We start from the raw sequence: 12,343 nt of genomic DNA, 5'->3' as shown, positions 1-12,343 counted from the left end.
TCTCAGAAACAACGAAGAAAATAAAATGCCTAGGTATATATTTAACTAAGGAAGTGAAGGACCTCTATAGGGAAACTATGAAATGCTGAGGAAATAAATGGCAGAGACTGTAAACAAATGGAAAAACCTATCATACTCATGGACCGGCAGAATCAATATTGTTAAAAATGCTATACTACCCAAAGTGATTTACAAATTCAATGCAATCTCCATTAAAACACCAAGGCCATTTTTCACAGATTTAGAAAAAAATAGTTCTATGCTTGGTATGGAACCAGAAAAGATCTCAAATAGCCAATGCAACTGTTGCTAATAATGAAGCAGGAAAAATCACCTTACCAGACTTCAAGCTATACTACAAGGCAACAGTAACTCAAACACCATGGTACTGGCACAAAAATAGAGACACAGACCTATAAATCAGAACAGAAAACACAGAAATGAAACCATCTTCATATTCCCATCTGATTTTTGACAAAGTAGATAGAAACATGTACTGGGAAAAGAATCTCTATTCAATAAATGGTGCTGGAAAAACTGGATAGCCACATGTGAAAGACTGAAACAGCATCCATACCTCCTACCGCTCACAAAAATTAATTCAAGATGGATAACAGACTTAAACCTAAGGCATGAAACTATAAGAATTCTAGAAGGAAGTATTGGAAAACTTATAGATATCAGCCTAAGGAATGAATTTATGAAGAAGACCGCAAAAATATCACAGCAACAACAAAGATAAATAAGTGGGACCTGATCAAATGAAAAAGTTTCTGCACAGGCAGGGCTCCAAGATGGCAGTTTAGAGACATCTCACAAGCCTCTTTCAGGAATGTTGGGGAGAAAGGAGTCTTGCTGCCTTTATCTGGATCGTCCTGCTCAGAAAGAGCACTGCAACAGCACAGAGTGACAATATAGGACACAGGAGTGGAAAAGATGGGAAGGGAGGGAAGCAAGTGTGGAAAGCTGGTGCAGGGTAGTGCGGTGACCCAGAGACAAAGCCTACATGTGGAATCCCTGGGGGATTAGGGCTCATAAAATCTGCTCATCCCCCTTGGTCCCCTGTGGGGTGGACTAAAGACTGACCCTATTATCTGGGGGGACCTGTCCACCCTGGCATAGGATATGGAGTAAAACAAGCAGGAACTGAGAACCCACAGAAGAGAGCTGGTAACTTGCAGCCTGGGGCACCAATGTGCAGAGTGCAGGCAGGTCTGGGCATGGAACCTGGGCAGCAGGAAACTCTGCTGCCTGGTAAACACTGCCTCACTACCCACTTTAGTGAGGCTCAGGGGGTAGTGTGGAGGTTGTTGAGGCCCTAAGGCAGTTGACACCAGCATGGGCCCAGCTTGGTGTAGTTTTCCAATACAAATACCATTGGTTTCACATCCAGGCTTTGGTAGCCATCTTTTGCCTATATGGCAATGCTAAACAGCAGATCAGAGTGGTCCTATCCTCCCTGTAGTCCTCCTTTGAATCTCTAGGCACTATTTGGATCACTAAGGTAAAACCTCTGCCTCAGAAAAAACACACAGCACCTAGACTGGTCACATTATCTGGGTTATGACAACCCTGGAGTGTCCAGCAAACTCCCCAGGGCTGTCACACCACTCCCTGGGATTTCAACACTCCTACAGCTTCTACTCCCAGGATAAAACAGAAAATCCAGACCTAATCTCCTTGGCAACAATTTGAAAAACATCCAGCAATACAAATTCAACCAGACGACCACTTCCTGAAGCAGTACTAGAGTGCCATCTAATGTTCTTCCTAATAATTTTTTTTTTTTTTTTTTTTTTTGTAGAGACAGAGTCTCACTGTACCGCCTTCGGGTAGAGTGCCGTGGCGTCACACGGCTCACAGCAACCTCTTAACTCTTGGGCTTACGCGATTCTCTTGCCTCAGCCTCCCGAGCAGCTGGGACTACAGGCGCCCGCCACAACGCCCGGCTATTTTTTGGTTGCAGTTTGGCTGGGGCTGGGTTTGAACCCGCCACCCTCGGCATATGGGGCTGGCGCCCTACTCACTGAGCCACAGGCGCCGCCCTCTTCCTAATAATTTTTAAAAGATTCTTCTAGATACAGAATTACATAGTGATTACATTTAAACATTTTCTTTTTTTTCTCTTTTTGTTATTTCTTCCAGAGCACCAAAGAGGATTATATTAACCTCAGATATACATGGATATGTATTTTTTCCTTTGTTCTTACCTTTTTAAATTTTTACCTTATTATTCTTTTCTCTTTTATTTCTTTTCTTTGGGGGTGAAAGCTAGAGTAGGCTGGCGCCCCCCTCAAATATCACACAGGTCATGGCCTCGAGTTTCAGGCTCCTCCCGCCCTGGAATTCATGCCTAAGGAGGTGCGGGGGGTTTGGAATGTCCAGTGGAATAGATGAGAAAATAGTCTGGGAATGTTTAGATAGAGATCAGCAGTTTAAAGACTGGATATAAATAAAGCTATAACTGCAAATTGACCCCCTAGATACCCTGCAGCTACAGCCACCTTGACCTGTAAACTGTAACTTTCCCTCCTTAAATCCTATCCAATTTATTCAGTGATCTGTAGTTGAGTACTCCCCGTCCTTCAACATGATAGCTTTCTTCCTTGAACAAAGAACTGCCTGTTTAACTGAAACAAGGAACTGTTATCTTTTAACTTTTTGCCTTGTATATACATGCCCCCAAACCTTTAATAAAAAGCCTTGAATTCTGGGCTTGAATTGCTGCCTGTAGCCTTGCAAGGTGCTGATAGGGGTCATCTCTCCTGAGTCAGAACACATTATGTGTGTACCTGGAATCACACTACTTAGACTCAAACAGGAGGAAATAGAACTCTTGAACAAACCACTACTAACACCTAAATTGTAACAATAGAAAAGCTCCCAACAAAGAAAAGTCCTGGACCAGATGGTTTCACACCAGAATTTTACCCAATCTTTGAAGAAGAGTTCATACCTGTATTGTAGAACCCATTATAGAACACTGAGAAGGAAGGAACCCAGCCCAACTCCATCTACAAAGCAGCAAACGTCACCCTGATACCAAAACCAGGAAAAGATGCAAGAAAAAAAGAAGCTATAGACCCCAATCATTAATGAATACTGAGGAAAAAAAATTCAACAAAATCTTGGCAAACACAATTCAATCACACATGAACAAAATAATTCATCACAACCAGGTGGGCTTCATCACAGAGATGCAAGGTTGTTTCAACACATGTAAATCCATAAACATAATTTACCATATGACGCAGTAAAAACAAAGACCACATGATCCTCTCAATAGACACAGAAAAAGCATTTGACAAAATTCAGCATTCTTTTTTGAGAAAAACACTCAAAAAAATAGGCATAGGTGGCACATTTCTTAAACTAATAGAAGCCATCTACAACAAACCCACAGTCAATATCATATTGAACAGGGAAAAACTGAAAGTATTTCCACTTAATACTGGACCCAGACAAGGATGTCCGCTATCTCATTACTTGGTATCTACCCAAAAGAGATAAAATCATCACAGGTTTATATCAGCCCAATTCACAATCACGAAGTTGTGGAAACAACTCAAGTGCCTTCAACCCGTGAATGAATTAATAAACTGTAGTATGTATATACTGTGGAATACTACTCAGCCATAAAAAGATAAAGATATTGTAACTTTTGTAACAACCTGGAAGGACTGAAGAACATTCTCCTATGTAAAGTATCACAAAAATAAAAAAACAAGTATCTCATGTACTCAATGCAAAATTGAAGCTAACTGATGAACAACTACAGACCCACATGAAAGAAAAACAATTAAATTTAACATGAAGGCGGTGGTGAGGTGGTGCAGTAAGTTTCTACCCAGTGAAACTTATACAAAGCACAGGTATATGGCACACTTCCAGGGTGGAGGACTCAACTACAGCTGGGACTTTATCTTACTAACACAAGCAAACAATGTAACCTAATTGTATGTACCTTCATATTTATCTGAAATTTAAAAAAAAGTTTCTACATAACCAATGACATAGCCAATACAGTGAGTAGACAACCACAGAATAGGAGAAAATATGTGTATGGTATACATCTGATAAAGGGCTGATAACCAAAATCTACAAAAAACTCAAGCAAATCACCTAGTTTTAAAAACCAAATAATCTCATTAAAAGTGGGCAAGAGACATGAACAGAAACTTTTCAAAGGAAGACTGTCTAATGGCCAACAAACACATGAGAAAATACTCAACATCTCTAATCATTAGGGAAATGCAAATCAAAACCACAATGAGGTATCACCTAACTCCAGTAAGAATGGCTCTTATCAAAAAGATCCAAAACAACAAGTGCTCATGTGGATGTGGAGAGAAAGGAACACTCTTCCACTGCTGGTGGGACTCTAAACTAATACAACCTTTACGGAAACTAGTATGGAGATATCTGAAAGAACTAAAAGTAGATCTACCATTAGATCTAGCAATTCCACTACTAAGTATTTACTCAAAGGAAAAAGGACATTTCATCATAAAGACACTTGTACTCAAATGTTTACAGTAGTAGAATTCACAATTGCTAGTGTAGAAACAACTTAAATGCCTATCATTACATGAGTGAATTTATAAAATGTGGTAGTTGATATCATGGAGTACTACTCAGCCACTAAAAAAAATGGTGATCTAGCGTCTTTTGTAACAACTGCATGGACCTAGAGACCATTCTTCTAAGTGAAGCACTGCAAGGATGGACAAACAAATACCACATGAAACTAGCTGATCAACAGTTATGTGCACATAGGGAAGTAAAACAGGAATAAAAAAGTGGGGACGGGGAGGGTTTGTGTTAATTTACATCTAACAGGTATAATGCACTCACTCTGGGTGAAGGGCACACTTACAACTTTGACCTGAAATGTACAAAACAAACTATGTAACCAAAACACGTGTATCCCTGTAATACTCTGAAATTAAGGAAAAAAGACACGCACATTCATGTTTACTGCAGCACAATTTGCAACTGCAAAGATATGCAATCAACCCAAGCGCCCATCAATTCATTAGTGGATTAACAAAATGTGGTATATGTATACCGTGAAGAACTACTCAGCCATAAAAAAATTAATGTCTTTTTGCAGCAATTTGGATGGAATTGGAGACCATTATCCTAAGCGAAGTAACTCAAGAATGGTAAAATAAATACCACATATACTCTTCAATAAACTAGAAGTAACTAATAGGCACACATGTGCACAGAAGGAAGTAAAGTGAATGGAAATCAAGCAGGATTGCGGGGGAACAGATGTAGAGCAAAAAGTTACGTAAGGGGTACAATAAACACTATTCAGGTAACAGGCACAGTAACAGCCCTGCTGACTCCAGCATTACAAAAGGTATCCAGGTAACAAAAACATTTGTACCACCTTAACATTTTGAAATTAATAAAGAGAAAGTATTTCTTAAAAAGGAAAAAATTGGCCAACCTAAAATCATTAAATGCTAAACTATAACCTATGACATTTAGCTATGTGCATAACAAACTGTAAGACAAAAAATGTGATCCAGGGAAATTTAAGAAATTTGCTGTTAATACAAAGTAGAAAATATTATTTGTATTTGTTGCTACCATAAATTGTTCAAATTCATCATACTAAGTTTTTATCATCTCCTTGCTTTGTATTATAAAAAAGGAAAATAGAGTCATAAAAGCTTAATGATGATAAAAACCTCAAAGAACTCCTGAAAGCCCATAATTTCACAGATGAAAAAATTAAGTTCAAAGAAGTTAAGTACTGTCCCTAAGTGTTTTCACTTTGAGAATGGCAAAGCAAGAACTAAAATTCAAATTGCTTGAACCCCTGTCCAGGGTTCTTTTCATATTACCATGCTAATGGAAGAAATATTAACAATCATGAAGAATAAATGGTATTATTACCATTTCATCTTTTCACCGATAATAAAACTCAAATGCAATCACTGATTCAATCACAATTATATAATTTATGTGTGCAACATAATTTTACCTATTAGTGATGTCAGGATAGCTCCAGTACAAGAAGCAAGCATTTGTTGAAGAGGTGTCACTTTGATAATCTGTGGTCCCTTTTCAGGATCCATATTTTTAAGTAACTGAAAAAAAATCTGCTAAAGAAAAGCAAAATATAAAATTAGAACATGCCCTCTGATATTCCAAAAATGGTAATGTACTTCACCTAAGCTGTGTGATCAGCATCGTATCTGCTCACATGGCTAAGAGAGTTGGAAGCGGACTCTGACCATGTAATAGATTAAAAGCAGCTGACCAAAAAGTCCACAATCTATGAATTTAGCCTCATAAACTTTCTTCAATCTAGTAGAGAGTATAATTGAATATAGCACTATCTTTACCATACATTTTATACCAGAAGTTGCTGGATAGGTATAAAGTAGAACACATAACCGTAGGAGGAATTGTTATCTTACAAAAATTTGATGAGAAAAGCAATATACACTTTTTTAAGAGATAATACAAAAAGTATAAAAATCACTTTATAAAATCACTATGTAAAAATAGTCACTGGCAACACATGGTTATCATGTTTCCAAATGTCGATGTACACATGTGTGTGTACATGTGTAAAAACATATATATACATACAGATTATGTCTAACTAAATATCATATATATTAATCAAACACATATACACATTCATGTACTATGTACCTGCACCTTTTTTGAAAAACAAAAACAGGTTAATCCTATTCACACTTGATTTTTTTTTTTATTTTTATTTTTTTTATATATTTTTTTATTATTAAATCATAACTGTATACATTGATATGATTCTGGGGCATCATACACTCGCTTCATAAACCATTTGACACATTTTTATCACAGTGGTTAACATAGCCTTTCCGGCATTATCTCAGTTACTGTGCCAAAACATTTACATTCTACATTTACCAAGTTTCGCAAATACCCCTGTAATATGCACCACAGGTGTGATCCCACCTATCCCCCTCCCTCTATCCACCCCCCCCCTTTCCCACTTCCCCCTATTGTTAAGTTGTAGCTGGGTTATAGCTTTCATGTGAGAGTCCCAAATTAGTTTCATAGTAGGGCTGTGTACATTGGGTACTTTTTCTTCCATTCTTGGGATACTTTACTAAGAAGAATATGTTCCACCTCCATCCATGTAAACATGAAAGAGGTAAAGTCTCCATCTTTCTTTAAGGCTGCATAGTATTCCATGGTATACATATACCACAATTTATTAATCCATTCGTGGATCGATGGGCACTTGGCCTTTTTCCATGACTTAGCTATTATGAATTGGGCTGCAATAAACATTCTGGTACAAATATCTTTCTTACGTTGTGGTTTTTGGTCTTCTGGGTATATGCCCAGCAGAGGAATTACAGGATTGAATGGCAGATCTATTTTTAGATCTCTGAGTGTTCTCCATATATCTTTCCAAAAGGAATGTATTAATTTGCATTCCCACCAGCAGTGCAGAAGTGTTCCCTTTTCTCCGCATCCACGCCAACATCTCTGGTCTTGAGATTTTGTGATATAGGCTAGTCTCATTGGAGTTAGATGATATCTCAAAGTAGTTTTGATGTGCATTTCTCGGATGATTAAAGATGATGAGCATTTTTTCATATGTCTGAAGGCCGTGCGCCTGTCTTCTTCAGAGAAGTTTCTCTTCAAATCCCTTGCCAGCCTGCGATGGGATCCCTTGTTTTTTTCTTGCTGATGCGTTTGAGTTCTCTGTGGATTCTGGTTATTAAACCTTTGTCAGATATATACCCTGCAAATATCTTCTCCCATTCTGAGGGCTGTCTGCTTGCTCTGCTTACTGTGTTCTTAGCTGTGCAGAAGCTTTTTAGTTTGATCAAGTCCCAGTAGTGTATTTTTGAAGCTGCTTCAATTGCCCGGGGGGTTCTCCTCATGAAATACTCACCCAGACCAATTTCTTCAAGGGTTTTCCCTGCATTCTCCTCTAGTATTTTTATAGTTTCATGTCTTAAGTTTAAATCTTTAATCCAATGAGAGTCTATCTTAGTTAATGGTGAAAGGTGTGGGTCCAATTTCAGTCTTCTGCAGGTTGCCAGCCAGTTCACCCAGCACCATTTGTTAAATAGGGAATCTTTTCCCCACTGAATGTTTTTAATTGGCTTGTCAAAAATCAAATAGCGGTAAGTAGCTGGATTCATCTCTTGGTTCTCTATTCTGTTCCAGATATCTACTTCTCTGTTTTTGTGCCAATACCATGCTGTTTTGATCACTATCGATTTGTAGTAAAGTCTGAGGTCTGGTAGTGTGATTCCTCCTGTTTTGTTTTTATTTCTGAGTAATGTCTTGGCTATTCGAGGTTTTTTCTGATTCCATATAAAACGAAGTAATGTTTTTTCAAGATCTTTAAAATATGACAGTGGAGCTTTAATAGGGAGTGCGTTGAAATTATATATTGCTTTGGGTAGTATGGACATTTTGATAATGTTGATTCTTCCCAGCCATGAGCATGGTATATTTTTCCATTTGTTAACATTTTCAGCTATTTCTTTTCTTAGAGTTTCATAGTTCTCTTTATAGAGATCTTTCACGTATTTTGTTAGGTAAATTCCCAAATATTTCATCTTCTTTGGCACTACTGTGAATGGGATAGAGTCCTTAACTGCTTTTTCAATTTGACTGTTGTTGGTGTAGGCTACCGATTTATGAATGTTGATTTTGTAACCTGAGACGCTGCTGTATTCCTTGATCACTTCTAGGAGTTTTGTAGTAGAGTCCCTAGTGTTTTCCAGATACACAATCATATCATCTGCAAAGAGCGAGAGTTTGATCTCTTCTGACCCTATATGGATACCCTTGATCGCCTTTTCTTCCCTAATTGCGGTGGCTAAAACTTCCATTACAATGTTGAAAAGCAATGGAGACAATGGGCAGCCTTGTCTGGTTCCTGATCTGAGTGGAAATGATTCCAATTTAACTCCATTCAATATGATATTGGCTGTGGGTTTGCTGTAGATAGCCTCTATCAGTTTAAGACAAGTCCCTTCTAGACCAATTTTCTTGAGTGTTCTGATCATGAAGGGATGCTGGATATTATCAAAAGCTTTTTCTGCATCAATTGAGAGAATCATATGGTCTTTGTTTTTTAATTTGTTTATGTGCTGAATTACATTTATAGATTTACGTATATTGAACCAGCCTTGACACCCTGGGATAAAACCAACTTGGTCATGATGTGTAATTTGTTTGATGTGTTGCTGGATTCTGTTTGTTAGGATCTTGTTGAATATTTTTGCATCTATATTCATTAGTGATATTGGTCTATAATTTTCTTTTCTTGTTGGGTCTTTTCCTGGTTTGGGGATCAGGGTGATGTTTGCTTCATAGAACGTGTTGGGTAGTCTTCCTTCTTTTTCTACATTTTGGAACAGGTTGAGTAATATAGGTACTAATTCCTCTTTAAAGGTTTGGTAGAATTCTGACGTGAAACCATCTGGTCCCGGGCTTTTCTTTTTAGGGAGGTTTTGTATAGTTGATGCTATTTCTGAACTTGATATGGGTCTGTTCAACATTTCCACTTGATTCTGGTTAAGTCTTGGAAGGTGGCATGCTTCCAAGTATCGGTCTATTTCCTTCAGATTTTCATATTTCTGAGAATAAAGTTTCTTGTAATATTCATTAAGGATTTTTTGGATTTCTGATGAGTCTGTGGTTATTTCGTCTTTGTTGTTTCTGATTGATGATATTAGAGATTTTACTCTTTTTTTCCTGATTAGGTTGGCCAGAGGTTTATCTATTTTATTGACCTTTTCAAAAAACCAGCTTTTTGATTTATTGATCTGTTGTATTATTCTTTTGTTTTCAATTTCATTTAATTCTGCTCTAATTTTGGTTATTTCTTTTCTTCTACTGGGTTTGGGGTTGGAATGTTCTTCCTTTTCCAGTTGCGTGAGATGTCCCATTAAGTTGTTAACTTCCTCTCTTTCCGTTCTCTTGAGGAAGGCTTGCAGTGCTATAAATTTTCCTCTTAGAACTGCCTTTGCAGTGTCCCAGAGGTTCTGATAGTTTGTGTCTTCATTGTCGTTTTGTTCCAAAAAATTGGCAATTTCTTTCTTAATCTCATCTCTGACCCAGCTATCATTCAGCATAAGGTTATTTAACTTCCATGTTTTTGTATGGGTATGCAGATTCCTGTTGTTACTCAATTCAAGTTTTATTCCATGATGGTCTGAGAAGATGCATGGAATAATTTCTATTCCTTTAAATTTACTGATGTTAGACTTGTGACCTAAAATGTGGTCAATTTTGGAGTAAGTTCCGTGGGCTGATGAGAAGTATGTGTATTCAGTTTTGTTGGGATGAAATGTTCTGTAGATGTCTGCTAAATCTAAATATTGGATGATTAGGTTTAAATCTAAGATTTCTTTGCTCAGCTTCTTTCTGGAGGATCGATCCAACACTGCCAAGGGAGTGTTGAAATCTGCGACGATTATGGAGCTGGAGGAAATCAAGTTACTCATGTCTGTTAGAGTTTCTCTTATAAATTGAGGTGCATTCTGGTTGGGTGCATAGATATTAATAATTGAGATCTCATCATATTGAGTATTACCCTTAACAAATATGAAGTGACCATTCTTGTCCTTCCTTACTTTTGATGGTTTAAAGCCTACTGTATCTGCAAATAAAATTGCAACACCTGCTTTTTTCTGATTACCATTTGCCTGAAATATGGATGACCATCCTTTCACCCTGAGTCTGTATTTGTCTTTTAAGTTAAGATGTGACTCTTGTATGCAACAAATATCTGGCTTGAGTTTTTGTATCCAGTCAGCTAACCTATGCCTCTTTAGAGGACAGTTTAAGCCATTCACATTGATGGAGAGTGGTTCTGTCTTGTTTTCAGCTGGTTTCTGTTCGATCCTATTGCAACTTCTACTCTGGCTTGAAGTCTCAGCTGTGTGGAAAAATCAGCAATTAAGTCACCCCACCTGCTCACCTCTGGCCCCAGTTGGAAAAGGAGAATCAAACCTTCCTACTATTGCACACCCAGGGCACCGCCTGAAAAGTCCTCAGTCTATTAGCCCAGTCAAAAGGTCCAAATCAACTGTCTCAATCGGCACTTGTCTCGGGTGGGAGAGTTCAAGAGGTCTCTGGGAACTGGATCACAGGGGCCTGGTGACTCCTCTGACACGGCTCACCCCAGTGCAGCGTGGAGTCAGGAGGAGCCACCCAGCAAACAGAGCAGTCTAGGAAGGTTGACGTCTCCTTCCCCACTTTGCCCCTCCGTCGGACCCAGTCACTGGTATCTCTGCAGATGGCTAACCCAGTTGCCTGCAGTGAACAGACACTCCAGGGGTTTGCACCTGCCTGAATCGCAAGGAAGTCTGCCAGGCCCCCGCAGACTGCAGCTATCTAGCAGGAGGAGATGGGGCCTGACATCTTTGAGTGTTTGATGCAGGTGATGGGAAGGAGGTGTTCACTCAGGCTTAGCCCCGTCCCTGATGGATGCTGCTAACAGAACAGAACAGAACAGACAACTTTGCGGGGTTCTGTCTCTGTTCCTGTTGTCGCCTACAGAAGACGGGCTGTTTTGAATTCAAACGTCTTTGCTGCTGGAGATTTGCGGCCGAACACCTCTCTGGGTCGGCCCCGCCCTGGAAGCTTCCCGGGTTTGTGAGCCGTGTCAGGAAATCCCCCGCTCACTGGTGGCCTCCTCTGGTTGCCCAGGGAGACAGGGGGTGTGGCCTCAGAATATCCAGAAGTGAGCTGCCCTTAAAGAAAAAACGGCTGTTGATCTACCTCCAGGGAACTGCTGCTCTGGTGTGGGCACTCAGGCGACCCTTTTCTCCTCTGTCCCGCGCCCCAGAGTCAGCACTGAGGGCCGCAGTTTGTGCTGGGTCCACACCCCTCAAGAGATCCCCCAAGAATCAGAACTCTTGGGGGATGGGCCCCCAGACCCCGATTGGGAGTCGCGGGGGGGGGGGGAAGCTAGAGTTTCATTCAGTTTTATGCAACACTACGGCCCGGGGAGGGCTCCTGCACTGCACCGCAGGGAAGTGCCGCCAAGGCTTGATTTCCCCTCAGCAGAGTGCCCTCTCCTCACTCACGTGTCCCAGAATCAGCGCTGACCTGACGCAGCTCAGGCACTGTGCACTCCCCTCGAGAAATCACCCAAGGATCCGAACTCCTGGGGGATAGGCCCTCAGACCCCGAGTGAGAGTAGGGGCTCTCAGCTCTCAGCGGGGAGGCTAGAGTCTTATTCAGTCTTGTGCCCCCGTAATGTTGCCCGGGGAGGGTTGCTGCACTGCACCGCAGGGAAGAGCCGCGAGGCGTGACTCCCCCTCAGCCCGGTGCCCTCTCCTCACTCGCGGGC

At 40.0% G+C, this 12,343-nt stretch overlaps 1 protein-coding gene across 12 annotated transcripts in view; it reads right to left on the bottom strand.

The window, feature by feature from the left end:
- The window catches only part of SLC25A40 (solute carrier family 25 member 40), a 68,852-nt gene that overhangs the window by 36,237 nt on the left and 20,272 nt on the right, over positions 1-12,343 (bottom strand). For 7 of the 12 annotated variants that reach the window (XM_053609023.1, XM_053609025.1, XM_053609024.1 and 4 more), the window contains one exon: positions 5,999-6,119. The exons of 1 other annotated variant lie outside the window; for it this stretch is intronic. In XM_053609023.1, the coding sequence (XP_053464998.1) occupies positions 5,999-6,092 (94 nt within the window). In that variant the 5' untranslated portion in view covers positions 6,093-6,119. Of the gene's footprint in view, positions 1-339; positions 359-5,998; positions 6,120-12,343 lie in introns of those variants that run through there. 4 more of the 12 variants (XM_053609028.1, XM_053609027.1, XM_053609022.1 and 1 more) reach the window with 2 other exon arrangements.

This window comes from Nycticebus coucang, chromosome 11 (assembly GCF_027406575.1).
Source record: "Nycticebus coucang isolate mNycCou1 chromosome 11, mNycCou1.pri, whole genome shotgun sequence".
NCBI lineage: Eukaryota > Metazoa > Chordata > Mammalia > Primates > Lorisidae > Nycticebus > Nycticebus coucang.
This window is presented reverse-complemented; position numbering and strand designations above follow the sequence as displayed.